Source organism: Eumetopias jubatus, unplaced genomic scaffold, assembly GCF_037043125.1.
Source record: "Eumetopias jubatus isolate StellerSeaLion01/CBP00866 unplaced genomic scaffold, mEumJub1_p1.0 scaffold_3, whole genome shotgun sequence".
NCBI lineage: Eukaryota > Metazoa > Chordata > Mammalia > Carnivora > Otariidae > Eumetopias > Eumetopias jubatus.
This window is the reverse complement of record NW_028274809.1, coordinates 61,440,012-61,457,154: the sequence shown is the minus strand read 5'-3', so window position 1 is coordinate 61,457,154 and position 17,143 is coordinate 61,440,012. Positions and strand designations below refer to the sequence as shown.

The 17,143-nt window shown below is 40.6% G+C and overlaps 1 protein-coding gene and 1 pseudogene across 4 annotated transcripts in view; one reads left to right on the top strand and one right to left on the bottom strand.

Annotated features, from left to right (window-relative positions):
• The window catches only part of GAD1 (glutamate decarboxylase 1), a 40,254-nt gene extending 30,994 nt beyond the window's left edge, over positions 1 to 9,260 (top strand). For 3 of the 4 annotated variants that reach the window (XM_088022115.1, XM_088022114.1, XM_088022112.1), the window contains 5 exons: positions 2,328 to 2,406; positions 3,516 to 3,665; positions 5,987 to 6,094; positions 8,212 to 8,301; positions 9,087 to 9,260. In XM_088022115.1, coding sequence (XP_087878241.1) covers positions 2,328 to 2,406; positions 3,516 to 3,665; positions 5,987 to 6,094; positions 8,212 to 8,301; positions 9,087 to 9,260 — 601 coding nt within the window. The remainder of the gene's footprint in view (positions 1 to 2,327; positions 2,407 to 3,515; positions 3,666 to 5,986; positions 6,095 to 8,211; positions 8,302 to 9,086) is intronic. The other variant, XM_088022111.1, reaches the window with a different exon arrangement.
• A 494-nt stretch (positions 9,261 to 9,754) lies between these two features.
• LOC114224969 (U1 small nuclear ribonucleoprotein C pseudogene) lies at positions 9,755 to 16,482 on the bottom strand (annotated as a pseudogene).
• Between the last annotated feature and the right edge of the window lie 661 nt (positions 16,483 to 17,143).

The following is a 17,143-nucleotide window of genomic DNA, read 5'->3' as shown; positions in this document are numbered from 1 at the left end:
TGGCACTTTTCTAAAAAAAACTGTGTATCTGGTACACGTAGGAAAAATAAGGCAGTATCTAGAAGGTGTTATCAACTAAGAGATTTACCTTCCTGAAGCTTACCATCCAGTGAGCTAGCTGTTCATAAACAAGGAGATATTCAGTCTGCCTCATAGTAAAGAAAAATAAAGCAGGGTAGTAAGGACAAAGGCATGCCATTTGAGACAGGGTAGTCAGAGGCCTTCCTGAGGATGTGACATTGCAGCGGATACTGGGATAAAGGGAGACAGGAAGCAAGGATACACAAAAGAGTATTCCAGGTGGTGGAAGGGCAAGTACAAAGGCCCTGGGGTAGGACTTTTCTTGGCAAATTGGAGGACCATCAAAGAGGCCAGTGTGGCTGGAGCAAAGTAGAAGAGGTGAGAGCAGAGTGAAGTGGAGAGGTGGGCTGGGAGCAGGGAAAACCCACCAGCGGCTTCTCTCACAGTAAGGACTCTGGCTTGAGTTTCAGTTACCTCTACTGTGCCTCTTCCCTTCAGTTTTGGAAGGCCAGGGTCAAGGTGAGTGGGACTGACTCTTTGAAGCATAATTATATGACCCTATGACTTGGAGGATAATATACTAAATGTAGATGAGCCAGTCCAACTGAACTTTAGATTTCTCAGGCAATTTCCATTTTCCATCTTTGAGTCCAGGAAAACCTGAAACGTTTTGCACAGATCTTTCTAACATTTTAAAGCACATATGTCTTCTAAAAGAAATTGAATCCATATCATGTCTTGTTACTTTACACTTGGAACAGCAAAGAACCATTTACTTCCGACCTCTAAGACATTCAAAAAACCATTTAAGACATTTTATGAGATCTAAATAAAAAATTTTAATGACTCAGTAAATGATAGCTATGAGAAAATTGATTAAATCCACTACCTTTTAAATATGGCCTGACACTGATGATTTTTACTGTGATAAACTTTTAGATAAACTTTTACTGTGATAAACATTTAGTCACCTTTTTAAAGAATTCTTCACAGGTCTCTTTCACAAAGGTTATTGTGAAAGAATACTTCAGGCCTTACTTCTCCTTGAAACATAGTACACACCCTAGCGTCACCTGGACACTAAATTATTTTCCATCTAGAGGACCTCAGCAAGATGAAGAGGTTAAAAAAATCACAGCAAGGGTTTAGCTCTAGGGAGAACAGAGGCAGTATAATTCAGAGCTGTATCTGGGGAGAATATCCTTCACAGGTATGAAAGTGGGGAGCCCAGCTGTGGGCCAGGCCATTGGGAAGGAGCCTGTAAACCACTGAAGCAAGTTACCCCATTTTAGTCATCAGGCACTCGACTTAGTTGTCTCTGTAATGGCTTAGCCAGCGAGCTCCTTAACCGTTTTATTGTGTCTGAACGACTGATGTGGTTGCTAGGAAACCCTGCTTGTTCAGCCATCATTGCAACCTACACTGGCAAGATCCTGTTCATTTGGCAATTCAACAATGCTGCTAAGGAGTCAAAATCTAGAGTTATCCAGATGATCCCTGCTTTTAGGTGTCACTCTTCATGCTACCTCATAAGCAGGTAGGTCAGCATCGCCAGCGCATTTGATAAATAAGGACAGGAAGGCAGAGGGAAGCCAGGGTCCATTGCCGAGAGGGAGGCAGGCTAGTAGAAGAGTTATGAGCACTGGCTCTGCAGTCTCACTCCCTGGACTTGAATCTTGGCTCTGGCACTGCCCGGCTGTTTGAGTTTGGGTGATGCATTTAACCCTTTCAATGCCTCAGTTTCTCCATGTAAAAGAGAGGGGATGAGAATCCCTACATCATAGGGTTGTTGTGAGAATTAGGTATTCCAGGAGTGGTTATAAGCATTTTATATGTGTCTACTCATTTATCCTTTATTAACTTCTGGGAGGTAGACACTATTCCCCCCCATTTTACTGATGGGAACACTGAGGCACAGAGGAGTTAGGTTACTTGCCCAAACTCTCCAATGTCAAAGCCAGGATTCAGACTTGGACAGTCCGACTCCAAAGCCTGAGTTCTCAACCACCATACCATACTGATATAATGCCTGTAAAGCTCTCAGAACAACAGGACACATAATAAACGCGCTTCATGAATGTTAGCTATTATTAATAGCGGTTATTTAGAGGAGGCAGTCTGCAGCGTAGGACCCTGAGACTGCCTGCAAAATATTTGTTTACTGTTTGATTAGCCAATCTGGGGGAGTAGGCATCGAAAACGTATACCAACTCCAGTTGCAACGGGTGGCGTTTTCCTCAAGAGGACAGTTGCCTCTCGCTGACTCCTGCACCTTCCCCTCAGAGTGTATCATGTGCTTCTTTCAGGGCCAACTCAGTCACCTGGAACCCTCACAAGATGATGGGCGTGCTGTTGCAGTGCTCTGCCATTCTTGTCAAGGAAAAGGTCTGTACCTCCTCCAAAGATGAGCTGGCAGCCTGAATGTCCTTTACAAGGCACAAGAGGAGAAAAGCGTGTTTTCGTTCTGTTTTGGTTTTGGTTTCCTGTCCTTGACAAACATGCAAGATTGACAGCCCCATTGAAACTACCATTGCAGTTCTTTCCTGCCCTTGTCTCTGAGCCTACAGCCAGCTCGTGCCTCCTCTTGGCTCTTGCCCTCGCCTGTCCTCCCTACTGTTCGGCGCTCAGGGCCCTGTCAGTGACAGAAACTGTAAGGACGTTATTTCGTTGCTCATTCCTTCATGTTTGTACAAGCAAAAGTGAGCACTATTGGGTGAGCCACCAACTCTCACCTCAGTGAATACAAAAAGAGCTCCCTAAACATACTACAAGTTCTTAGCATGAGTGTGTGGTCCCAAGAGCTGAAGCAAATTAGGCAGAACAACAACTGCAAATGTCAACTTAGGACAATAAGGAATGATGACTAAAAAGCTTCTGTAAATAAGTTAGTTCTTTAAGTGTCTAATAATAGGACCCTGCTTTCAAAAGCATTGTTGCTCCAATAAAATGTATGTACACTGAGGCATTCCAAAAATCTGTCTCTAGCTTGTAGGAGCCAGAGCCTGCCCAAGCTCTTTACTACTTTCCTAATAGAACGTCTGTTAACATTATAGGAGATCCTGGAAAAGTCTAGAAGACTTGGGGAGGGGGGCACTTTGGGGGAGGAAAATTTTTCGTAGCATGAGACTGTTCCACCCGCTGCAGGGAGTTTATATCCCCAACCCTTGTCCACTGAATGCCATAGAACTTCCCAGTCTTGGAAACAACCCGAAACACCCCAAATGCCCCCTAGAGGGGACGGTGGGTCCCTTCTTGTAAGCATATGAGACTAAAAAATCATTTTCTAGTCAGAGTGACAGAGACAAAGGGGCAGAAGTTTTTCCAAGGGTGGTTTTCGAGAAAGATATCAGAACAAATGCAAGGTCTTATAAAGACATTAGAAGAAAGGTTGCATGTGATCCCAAGTCCCTCCTTCCCACCAGCCCTGTTTCAAAGCCATTCACATCTCTGACCCGACGAATACAGATGCAAGCTTGTCTTGATTTTCATGATAGGGTATACTCCAAGGATGCAACCAGATGTGTGCCGGATACCTTTTCCAGCCGGACAAGCAGTATGATGTCTCCTATGACACTGGGGACAAAGCAATCCAGTGTGGCCGCCACGTGGACATTTTCAAGTTCTGGCTGATGTGGAAAGCAAAGGTACAAAGGAGAGAAGTCAGGACACAGAGCAGAAGTGCAATTCGCACAGGCTGGCTGGCAAAGGAGAGCCAAAGATATATCACAGATAATTTAATATGTGTGTCATCAGTATCTAGATAATGGAGTTAACTGTATTCTCTTTGTTTGCAAATGAGATCACTTTATCCCTTATGTCAGAATCTCCCTCCTTCCATTCAGTCTCCTCAATTTGAATTAACATGGAGTTTTCTTGTAACTTTCTCTTGTAACAACTAAAAATTTTGCCAAGATAAAGACTTTCTCCATAATCCTTAGAGATGCTGAAATTATTTAGTGCAGATGTAGAGAAAGGGAGATAAAATTACTGCATTATTCTATGCAGAACCCTGAATTTCTTTATGAGGCTTCAAATCATGGGAAATACGTGACAGTTTTTAGTTCTATTAAATAATGACTTTCTCATTATTTGTACTTTATATGCTATTCTGGAAAAGTGCATACTTTATTCTGAGAAATCCTACTGCTAGATTAAGGCATGCTGCATCTGCGTTCATCAACCTTTCGGATTGCATTTCTGTGTCTAAAAAAAAAAAAAAAAAGCAAACTATTGGAATCTCCCCCTAAATATGGGTGAGGGAGAGGATTGCCATTTTGACTGTTTGTTTCAAAAGTATGCAATCAACTAAGGCAATTTTGATTTCACAGCTTTATATTGCAACCATTGTTTTTATTTACCTACTGTAGAGTAATTTTAATAATTTCCACATTTAAGATTGTATCTACTAATACCAAAACAACAAAGTTTTCCAGCAAAACATCTAATCAAATGTTTTTTCTGTAGGAAGGATTTGATGGATTATTAGTTTTTTTCCTCATTAAGTCATTTTGTCTTAATATAGAAATAGTCTGATTTCTACCACAAAGTCGTCATAGGTATTTTAGGCATATAAATAGCCATGCATTGCAACAAGAGAACGAGCCCTATCATTTAGAAAGTTAGAAGGCCATGTGGCCTATATCAGTAATTTATTTCTTCATTTTTGCCTAACAATAACCTCTTGAACCATCTGCCAGGAGTTTGGCTCATGGTGAATTGGTTGCTGAGGTGGGACCCCAGTGCGGGCTTCTTTCTCAAGTGGAAAGTGGACTGGCCAAGGGAGGCCTGGGTGGCTCAACTGGTTGAGCATCTGCTTTCGGCTCAGGTCGTGATCCCAGGGTCCTGGGATCGAGCCCCACATCAGGCTCCCTGCTCGGCAGGGTGTCTGCTTCTCCCTCTGCCTGCCGCTCCCCCTGCTTGTACACCTGTGCTCTCTTCTCGCTCTGTGTCTGACAAATAAATAAATAAAATCTTTCAAAAGGAAAAAAAAATAAGAAAGTGGACTGGCCAAGGTATCACACTCAGCAGTAACTACTTGGGGAGGCTCATGCTTTGCCTGTGTTGGATTCTGCCCAGGCCCATTGACAATCTACAAGCCAGCCTTGCACATCTGCTCACCATGTTGACACCGACCCACTCAACAACCCCCATGCCACTGTTACTAATCAGCCATGCTGGCTTTTGAAACTCATGCTCAGCCAGTTTGTCAATAGCTAGAGCCACTACTGCAATCTCAGTGCGTGTACTAAAACCAATGGCTTCCCCACCTGCCTGCCTGCCTGGCACTGAAAAGAGATGATACTGTGTTATGTGCAAGGTAGCCTGCCAGGGAGTATGGGGACGTGCTTGGCTAGGACCTACGGCTGGGAAGGTGGGTTCTAGAGTAGTATTTCACCAACTCTGTGGTGAAGAACCAATTGTTGTTGTTGCTGTTTCACCTATCGTGGACCAATACAATAAATGATGATGAATTGCTAGAAAAATTAAATAAAAAACTATATAAGGCTTAAACATCAATTTTTAAAACTAGAGTCAGTAGACATAAAATTACTCTGTCAAAATGCTATTAAAATTTCTTACTGCTTAATCTCATTTCTGTTCTCGTATTTGCATGCGCCAGTTACAGTTTGTGGACAGCTACACTTTGAGTACGCTGTTCTAAAGCAAACTAACAATAGGCTTCAGGCCCAGGCTGTGAGTGACTAGAAGGAAGCTAAAAGTCCTATTGAGACTAACTGCCCAGAGACTAGAGTACCTTCCAAAGAGAGTAGATGTGCTTCCTTTTATTGTTTGCAGTGCTGTGAAGAAACTGTACTCATTTAATTAGGTAGTTCTTCCTAACCATCTCCAAGAATACTCATATGTGTAATTCCAATAGACAAGGTCAGCATAACTTTCTCAAATGCTCATTGCAGGAAAATGCAACCCATCACCAACCAACATGACTTTTCTTTTTCTAAACTAGGGCACAGTGGGATTTGAAAATCAGATCAACAAATGCTTGGAACTGGCTGAATACCTCTATGCCAAGATTAAAAACAGAGAAGAATTTGAGATGGTTTTTGATGGGGAGGTAAGTTGTCGTCATGGACTAGATACACAGCATTTCCAGAAAATCTAATGAGGGATGCTCCTGAAGCCATATTTTCCCACATTGCCAGAAGCTGCTTCTGAATTTTTGTTTTTAGGTACTCTTCATTTATTTCCCTCTGTGTCTATGAACTTCTCTTTTGATAGCGTTAGGATGACTTTTGCCCTTTGCCTTTTCTAAAATGGTACAGCTTTTGACCAGCCCTTTGCAGAGAAGAGCTCTTTACTTGGCATGTTTGAATCCTTTATCTCTCCCACGTATGTCTTATTATTTTGTTGAACCTCCATGATAAAGTATTTCTCAGTTCCATGAAGTTTATAGGATGGATATAACGTTGTCTCCCAAGACTGGTTCTAAAATGAAGTTCTACTTTACATAGATTCATTATGAAGAGAGCAAGATAAAATTGTTTCTGCTCTGGGGTACCCGGGTGGCTTTGTTGGTTAAGCATCCTACTCTTGATTTCAGCTCAGCTCATGATCTCAGGGTTGTGAGTGTAAGCCCTGCACTGGGCTCACGCGCTGGGCGTGGAGGCTGCTTAAGATTCTCTCTCCCTCTCCCTCTGCCCTTCCCCTCCTCCACACCCCCTCTCTCTTAAAAATTTTTTTTGTTTGTTTCTGCCCTGAGTTCATATCCACATTGCCCACAGTAAGGTACTTGTCATATTAGTATTGACTGAATGCTTACTGTGTGCTAGATCCCATGTCATGAACTGGGTTATATAGTAGTAACCAAAACAGACACTGTCTCTGACTTAATGGAGTTCACAGTTGGATAAAGAAAGTTAGAATGGGAGCCAGTATACACCAGTATAACAACACCTACATTCAACTTAGTCTATTTAACAGGCAATCTAAACTATTAGGAACGTGCTGGGGAGTCACCCAATGAGGAAGAAAAAGCCCTGAGCAGTTCAACTCAATGACACAGTGCTCATGCATTTCACCTGGGGGACCGCACTTGGAGTATTTACACTATTTTGAATATTCTAGCAGTTTAGAGACAAATGTGATATCTCAAGCCAGGTAGAGGCAGGCAGAGTGATAAACAGCAGTGTGGAAGGAAATTCAAAAATTATGGCAAGAATACAGAAGAACTGGGAAAGGAGAGGAGGTTTTGGAGCAGAGACACTAAAGAGTTCTAGGCACCTCAGTGAGACCTGTCTTATGGTTTAGACACGGTATTAATGTCCGTTATAATAATCCGGAGTCATCAAGAGAAGATTCAGTATCAATATAATTAATTCATAACATATTCAGCATTCAAATAAACTGTGCTGAGCATCTTCTATATATGAGGCACTACAAAATGGCAAGATGGATAATACTCTTTTTAAAAACTACCCAAATGTAATAATTTTTTAACACTTCAATGTTTAAAGGTAGTAACTTGGAGATCATGAATGGGGTGCCTGGGTGGCTCAGTCAGTTAGGCAGCTAACTCTTGATTTCGGTTCAGGTCATGGTCTTGTGGTTGTGAGATCAGGTCACGGTCTCAGGGTTGTGAGAGTGAGTCCTGCATCCGGCTCTGCGCTCAGCGCGGAGTCTGCTTGTCCTCCTTCCTCCCCCTCTGTCCCTATCCCCACTCCTCCACGCCCACACACACACTCTAAGATAGAGAAATAAAATCTTTAAAAAGGTGGTGGGGCGCCTGGGTGGCTCAGTTGTTGAGCGTCTGCCTTCGGCTCAGGTCGTGATCCCAGGGTCCTGGGATCGAGCCCCGCATCGGGCTCCCTGCTCCGCGGGAAGCCTGCTTCTCCCTCTCCCACTCTCCCCTGCTTGTGTTCTCTCTTTCGCTGTCTCTCTCTGTCAAAAAATAAATAAAATCTTTTTTTTTTTAAAAAGGTGGTAATCTTAGGTCATCTAGAAAATTGGTTATAGGAAGCAGCTCTCTTGCCAGATATGACTGGATAAACGAGGCATTGTTCTCCCTAGTATAGAAGTAACATTGCCTTCAAGATGGACTTGAAGACCTTTATGAAAAAAAAATTTTTTTTTTGGTCTGAGAGCCTTTCACCAAGGGCACATAGAGGTTTGGGAATAACTTTCTTTCAAGTTCTCATAATTTTCTGGTTTCTTTGTTTGTGAAAATCTCTGCAGCCTGAGCATACAAATGTCTGTTTCTGGTATATTCCACAAAGCCTCAGGGGCATTCCGGATAGCCCTGAACGACGGGAAAAACTACACAGGGTATGGAATCTCTCCTTGTCTCATCTAACCCTATGCAATTTCTCTAACTAGTCATAACATCCACACTTTACTGTGTCCTTCTAATGGAGGAAAAATAAAAAATAAAGACTTGGGGTGGTAGGGAGCCATCTTGTTATATTCTTTTCGAATCTGGATTGTCCCTTTGCTGTGATTCAGATACAGGGGGAACCTCTAAAGGACACATCTCTGTCTTAGGTTGGTGATGCTGTGTGCAGGACAGTTGAATGATATACATATTCCTAGGAACGTCCATATTAAACTCTATTAAAATGTCTTTTACTAAGTTCAAGTCCACTCTAACGCTGATTCATTCTAGTTGTTGATTTCTATATCCAGTTTATTATTTGTAGTTGTTGGTATTAGCATTGAACTTATATAATATTTCATTCATCCAACAAATATTCATCGAGCACAGTCTATGTGCCAGGCAAGATCCTGGGTTCTGGATTATTCAGAAGCCTTAATTTGTGTTGCAGCCTATAAGAGTTTTTTGTTTTTGTTTTTTATTTTATCATTGTTCTATGACTGACTTTGAAAATTCAGTCACACAGTAGTTTCTGAGGGAATTTATGATTGGGTAGTCTCAGTCATTGGATATTAACCCCTGAAGAAACTCAGATATAAAATATTTGCCTTTGTGCCGGTATAGATACAGATAGTAAAAAACAAATGGCTCTTTTTTCCAACTAAGAAATGGGTTGCATTGTTCAGAAGAGAGTGGTGTTAATGTTGGTCTTGAGTTTTGTTTTGTTTTCCATCACAAGGTGGCCCCCAAAATCAAAGCGCTGATGATGGAGTCTGGCACGACCATGGTTGGCTACCAGCCTCAGGGGGACAAGGCCAACTTTTTCCGGATGGTCATCTCGAACCCAGCCGCTACGCAGTCTGATATTGACTTCCTCATTGAGGAGATAGAAAGACTGGGCCAGGATCTGTAATTGCCCTCCACAGACCATGAGTTTATGGGAATTCCTTTTCCTTCTGGCACTCTAGAACAACCTCTGTAAATGGCTAAACCACATAGGCTATCTCATTGAGGGGAAATATAATATCTCAAAGAATACTGTTTAAACCTTACTTAAGCTTGTTATAGTTAGTAGGAAATAATGTTCTTTTTAAAAAGTTGCCCATTAGGAACACAGTATATATGTACAGTTATATATACCTCTCTCTCTATATGTGTATGTTGTATCATCATGAGTGTGGCTTGGTGATAGATCACAGCATGTCTCTCACTCCAAGAGAATTAACTTTACCTTCAGCAGTTACTGAGGGGCCAAACATGCTGCAAACCAGCTTGCCCAACAATCCCAGGAAAGATGTTTTTCAAGATGTTGTGTCATAGGGACCAAGGGACATAGTGTTGGCAAGAGTTGACCTCGTTGTCAATGTTTCTCCTACCTGAAGTGATGACGGATGAAACAAAGTACCACTAGATGACAAGAGTTACACCCTCTCCATTAGTATCCTGTAAGGGGAAAATTGTAGCAGAGTCATTGTTACAGGTGTGCTGTTGTTGTATTTTGGGGGACTAATTTGTGTAGACTGTGTATATTTCTGTTGTCTGACCTTTGTGGGGTAGGGGAAGAACACATGTAATGATTTCAATGACTGTTTAAATTGTAGGTAAATGACGACTGTTTAAATTGTAGGTAAATGAAATAATTGCTTATTTATATTCAGAGATTTACCATGCTAAAGAGGCGTCTTGTATTTTCTTCCCATTTGTAATGTATCTTATTTATATATTAATGCAGTAAGTTCAGGAAACTGTTTATGGTATTTTCGTGCATTTGTGAGCCAAAGAAAAAAGATTAAAATTAGTGAGACTTGTATTTATATTAGAGTGCCCTTAAAATAATGATCAAAGCATAAGTTTACTGTCTGTAAGAGAATTCTGATACTGTACATAGAATCATCTGTATGGAAATCCCATGACTTAAATAGCATCTGCTCTTCTATTACCCTCTCTGTCTGGCTATATGTCTGGTGTTCTCAATGCTTTTCTAGTAACTGTTGGATAATAACTAGATCTCCTGTAATTTTGTAGTAGTTCATGACCAATCTCTGTGACTCGCTTAGCTCAAACCTAAGGCAACGTTTCCGAAGACCTTCTGAAGAGCTCCCATAAATTGACCAGGCTCATAACTGTTTTTGAGGAAAGGAAATTCACACTGTGCGTTTTAGAGTATGCAAGAAGAATATAAATAAATAAAAATATTCTCCATGGAGAATCTGAACAAAATTTTCTTCTAGTTTGTGTTTCATACACAGAGCTTTCCAGTGATGGTTACCGATCAGGGCCCAGTCCAGCCCTTTTCCACCAGCTGCCTTTAGGTGATGGTCACTACCCTTCTTAAGCTGGGACTCAACGCACTGTCATAGGTGCCCAAACCCGATCTGTAAAATCATTCTGATTGCAATTAAATAAAATTTGCCATTCAAGCCCAGAGAAAGGAAAGCCATCCCTGTTTCTCATTTTCCTACTTGCATCTTGGAGTTCCATTCATGCAGCCATTCAAAACCTGTTTTCTTCCTCTGTCACAGGCACTGTTCTAGGCACCGGGATTACAGTGATGTGCGTGGCGGACAAATTTTCCTTCTAATGGGGATCTTACAGCATTTGGCATCTGTGGTATCTGACTGCCTCTACGATCATGGAATCATGCCTTGATGCTGCTCATGCTTGTACAGTGGGCCCGATTCACTTTTTCAGGAAATATGCCTTGGTGCTGGATCATCAGGAAATAGGTCCCGCTTTCTACATTCTGTTAAGCTATAATAATACTATTTCTCTCATTTGGAATACAAGGAGCTCTCGATTCAGCATGTGGAGGGATTGGATAAGAGTCCTTTGTAGTTAGCATACTGACTGCACGATTAACTGTTGAAGTAAGACCAGGTTCCCCAGGGAGATGATCATAAAGTCGCTTTATTCTTTCTGCCACTGTTCCTTCCAATCCCCTCTGTGGTATGATTCTTTCCCCATGCCCCTGTTTGAATTCAGGTCAATCCCATAGCTTTTCTGGCCTCTCAGTTACAAGAACAGTTTCATTTTAGCAAATATCCAGCTCAGTGTAACAAGGGAAGACTTCAAGTTTTTATACAACAGAGAGTTTCTCCCCTCCCTTGGTCCAGCACTGTTTTAGGCTGCCATCCTATAGTGGTAGGGGGAGACAGGCTGGTGGTGGGACAAGGTCAGCTTCTTTTTTTTTTTTTTTTACTCTTTTAGCTCATCTCTGCTCCCTAGCTACTGTATTTCCCCTAGGGGCAGAAGGGTTAGAGTAAAAAAAGCACAATTTTAGGTAGCTGATAAATTCTCATCTGGCATCAGGGCCTCTGGTCCATGAGATTTTTTTTTCTCATGGGACCATTTGGGCGTGGGGGGGGGGGTGGGGATTTTTCTTTTATTAAGGTAAAATCTAAAATACAATAAAATTCATTCTTTATAGTATACTGTGTATAGTATTCTGTGAGTTCTAATGAACCCATTCAGTTCTGTAACCACCACCACAATCAAGATCTAGAACAGTGCATCGCACCAATAAATGTCCCCTGTCCCCTTATATGCAGCATCTCTCCCAGTCTCTAATTCCTGGCAACTTCTGCTTTGTTTTCTGTTCCTAGAGTTTTGCCTTTCCCATCGTGTAAATGGAATCATATAACATGCAGCCTTTTGAGTCTGGTTTGTTTCACTTAACACAATGCATTTGAAATTCATCCTTGCTGTTGTCTGCATCAGTTGTTAGTTCCTTTCATGACTGCGTAGTGTTTCATTTGTATGGATGTACCAGTGTGTTTATCCATTTCCTCAGAGGGAAATGTGGGTTGTTTGTACTTTGGAGCAATTAAAATTAAGTCGCTATAAATGTTGTTGTGCAGACTTGTGTGAACATAGGTTTTCATTTAACCTGGGTAAATAGCTAGGTATAGAATTGCTAGATCATACGGTATAGAGTGTGTTTAACTTTACAAGAAACTGCTATACTGTTTTCCAAGGTGGCTGTACCATTTTGCAGTCTCACCAGCAATGTACAAATTTTCCAATTTCTCTGTATTCTCACTGATGGTTGGTATTACCAATTTTTTAAAAATTTTAGCCTTTCTTTTTCTTAGTTATAGTTTTATTGAGATATAATTTACATGACCATATAATTCACCCATTTAAAGTGTACAACTCCCTGGTTTGTAGTATATTCACAGAGATGTATATCCATTACCACAATCAGTTTTGGGACACTTTCATCATCCTAAAAAGAAACCTTATACCTATTAGCAGTCTCTCTTCATTCCCACACAAACGCTCCCTCTAGCCCCTGGAAACCACTCATTTACTTTCTGTCTACAGATCTGCTTTTTCTAGACACTTCATATAAATGAAATCACACCATCTGTGGTCTTTTGTGACTGGCTTCTATAACTGAGCATGTTTTCAAGGTTCATCCATGCTGTAGCATTTATCAACACCTCATTTCCATTATTGCTGAATAATATTCCACTTGGAGATACACTACATTTTATTTACCCATTCATCAGTTAATGGACATTGGGGTTGTTTCCATTTTGGGGTTATTGTCAATAATACTACTATGAACCTTGGTGTACAAGTGTGTACAAGTTTTTATATGGACATATGTTTTCATTCTAATAGTCATCTTGCTGTTTTTTTTTTTTAAGATTTATTTATTTGACAGAGAGAGAGAGAGACAGCAAGAGAAGGAACACAAGCAGGGGGAGTGGGAGAGGGAGAAGCAAGCTTCCCACGGAGCAGGGAGCCTGATGCAGGGCTCCATCCCAGGACCCTGGGATCACGACCTGAGCCAAGGCAGACGCCCAACGACTGAGCCGCCCAGGCGCCCCACCTTGCTGTGGTTTTGCTTTCTCATGAAGCAGTTTTGATGCAGCCCATTGAGGTCCTCCCACCTCACTGCACATGAGGAGTCAGCGTCTCCCCTCCTGTGGCTACTTAGGACTCAGACCCTCAGCTCTGGGCCCCTTGGCAAGCTACCCTGTCCAAACCTTTTGTTGGGAGCCCTTCTCCTCAGGCAGTACTCTTGGGTGGAGTCCCTTTTATTTAAAATCATTACATGGAATATATAAGGAGCTTTAAACAAACAAACAAACAGGCATGTAAAGGATAAAGAATGACAACATGATACTCGAGTACCCACTACTCAGCCAAAGAAATAGAACGTTATCTATCTTAGAGCTGTCTCACCCATCGTGAACCCTTCCTAACTGGATGCTTCCCCTTTCCCAAGAAATAATCCACTGTTCTGAATTTTGTGTTAATCACTCTCTTGTTTTTCTGTATAGTTTTACCACGTATATATGAATCATTATTGTTTAGTTTTAGTCACACTTTATAGAAATACAATATTATACAGAATATATGTACTTCTCTGATTTGTCTTTCTATTCAACCTTACGGTTTTGTGGGACCAGAGCTAACCTATAGAGGGTCTTTGTGCAGTTAAAAAAACTAAAGAGACACCCTTCCGTTCAGGGACAGGCATTCCTGTGCCAGTGTGTACAGCTTGGCACATGGAGCATAGAATAGACTACAGTGCCTACTGAACCCATTGCCACAGCCTGCAATCGCAGCCTTATGTGGTGGCCTCATTTTTTTTTTTTTTTTTTTTTTGGTCTCATGTTTTTGAGATTTACCTTTGATGATGGTTCCAGCCAGGATTCATTCATTTTTTACAGCTATTCCATTGCATGAACATACTTCAGTTGGTTTATCCATTTATAGGGGGTGGATATGTTAATTTTTTTCCAGTTTCCTGTAAGGCCAGTGTTGCTATGAGCATTCTTGTACTTGCTGGCTGGTGCACGTGTAAAAAAAATATTTGTCTAAGGTTTATATCTAGAAGTGAAATCGCTGGGTCACGTTGTTGAACTTCACTGAGTAAAGCAGAGCGGTCATACCAAGTTGCACATTAACTAGCAGCACGTTTTTCCATGACCTCACCATCACTTGGCTTAATAATTTTGCCAGTCTAGTGAGTATGAAATAACATCTCATTGTGGTTTTAATTTGTCTTAGCCTGATTAAAAATGAGGTATCTTTTCATATTTTTATGAATCATTTGTGTTCTCTCTTCTATGAAATGCCTAAATCATGCTCTTTGTCCAACTTTCAGTTGAGTTGTTTGTCTTTTTCTTATGATATTTAGAAGTTCTTTATACATTCCAAGTACTAATTCTTTTTGATTATACGTTTGGCAAATATCTTCTCCTAATTTGGAGGTTAAATTTTCATCTGATTAATGGTCTTTTTTGAAAACATAAGTTCTTAAATTTAATGTAGTGGAATTCATCAGTTATTTATCTTTACATTTTCTGCTTTTTTGTGTGTCTTAAGAAATTCTTCCCGACCTTAAAGTCATAAAGATATTTTCATATATATATTGGCTTCTAAGTTTTATGGTTTTATTCCTTTCACATTTAAGTCTCTATTTGTCTTAAATTGATTTTTTTTTTGTATTTGGTTCTTCTTCAAGAGTGAGAGCTATTATTAGCCCTTACTCTTCCATATAAATTTCCATATAATTTTAGAATCAATTCATCAACTTCCACAAAAAAATCCTATTCGAATTTTATTGAATCTGTGGATCAGTTTGAAGAGCATCAGCATATTTTCAATATTGAATATAGTAATCATAATCATAGTACATATCTCCACTTAACTAGGTCATCTTCAATGTCTTTCAATAAGGTTTTACAATAGATATGCACAATTTTTGATAGATCTATTCCTAGGTGTCCTATATTGTTGTTATTTTAAATGGCCTTTTTTATTGAAGTATAATTAACAATTAATTATAACAATACAATATACAATATTATATTAGCTTATATTAGCTTCAGGTGTACTATATATGATTCAATAATTCTATATGTTACTCAGTCCTCACCATGATAAGTGTATTCTTAATCCTCTTGATCTATTTCACCCCAAAATGGCATCTTTTAGAAATTAAATTTTCCAGGGGCACCTGGGTAGCTCAGTTGGGCATCCAACTCTTGATTTCAGCTCACATAATGATCTCAGGGTTGTGAGACTGAGCCCCATGTCGGGCTCCATGCTCAGCACAGAGTCTGCTTTAGATTCTCTCTCTACCTCATCTACTCTCTCTCCTGCTCACGCATGCTCTCTTTCTCTCTAAAATAAATAAATAAATCTTTTTTAAAATATATTTTCTAACTGTTGCTGAGGTATGCAAATGTAATTGTCTTTAGGGTAATGATTCTGTATCCAGAAAGTTTGCTAAAACTCAAAAAATTTTGGTTCTTTAGTGTTTCCCAAATAGAGAAATACACCATCTACAGATAATGACAGCTTTATTTATTCATTTTTGATTCTGATACCTTCCCCCACCCCTTTCCCTTGATATGCTGCACTGGTCAAGATATGCAGTACAATGCAGAAAAGAAGTGTTGGTAGCAGGCACCCTGGCCTTAGTCCTGATATTAGAGGGAATGCTTTCACCAGTAACCATTCAGTTTTATGTTTCCTTTAGGTTTTTTCATAGATGCCCTTTATTGGGATAAAGAAATTTCTTTTTACTCCTAGTTTGCTAAGTTTCTGCAATAAATAAATATTTAATTAATATAGTATTACTCATAAACAATTTGTTTTCCATGTCTTTTTTTTAACTAAATGAGTTGACAATTTTATTTTCATATTTCACAAATTTTTTTTTTTTTTTTGGTCCCACTACCAAAGTGGGCACCATCATGGTATGGGTGGGAGGTCTCATCATTGGCATGTGACCTCCCATAGGCGGCCTCATTCCAGGAGCAGGTCCCACTGGCATCATCCCAGAAGGAGGAAGACCCATCATTGGCATCATGGGAGGCCCCCCTATGGGGTTCTGGCATCCTACCAGGGAGGGGAGGACCCGGGAGACTGGGGGGAGGTGGGATCATTGCCCCTGCAGGAGGAGGAGCAGCGAATGGAATAGAAGGTATCTTTCCTTGTTGAAATGCAGCAGTTGTTTTGTTGATCAGGCTCTGAGCCTGCTCTTCCATCCATTTCTGATAGTAGTCTTTCACATTCTCTTTCTGTTTCCTACCATTGCAGTGTGTCTTCCTCACAGATGGAGAGTCATGGGTGAGGAATGTGTCACAGCAGTCACATTAAAACTTAGACATGTTGCTCTGCAGGCCGTCGTCCACTCTGTCCTGCACCACCTGGAAATGACCTCCCTGTCTTTTTGAGTCCGTTTTTGCGAGTTACATTCTCTAGGAATTTTTACATATTTTTAAGTTTTCAGATTTATTGGCATAAAGGTGTCCATAATAACCTCTTCTTTTTTTTTACTGTTATGTTAATCACCATACATTACATCATTAGTTTTTGTTGCAGTGTTCCATGATTCATTGTTTGCGTATAACACCCAGTGCTCCATTCAGTACATGCCCTCTTTAATACCCATCACCAGGTTAACCCATCCCCCCACCCCCTCCCCTCTAGAACCCTCAGTTTGTTTCTCAGAATCCATAGTCTCTCATGGTTCATCTCCCCCTCTGATTCCCCCCCCTTCATTTTTCCCTTCCTGCTATCTTCTTTTTTCAATCTGTTGCATCCATAGTTACAGTCTTCACTTTTTTCCTTATAATGGTAATTGTGTCTGCTTTCTTTTTTTAAGATTTTATTTATAAGTAATCTCCACACCCAGCATGAGGCTTGAACTCAGAACCCCGAGATCAAGAGTCACATGCTTTTCCAACTGAGCCAGCCAGGCACCCCTGCTTTCCTTCTTTATTGATTAATCTCAGCAGAGGCTTGTCAGTTTCATTAAACTGTTCAGAG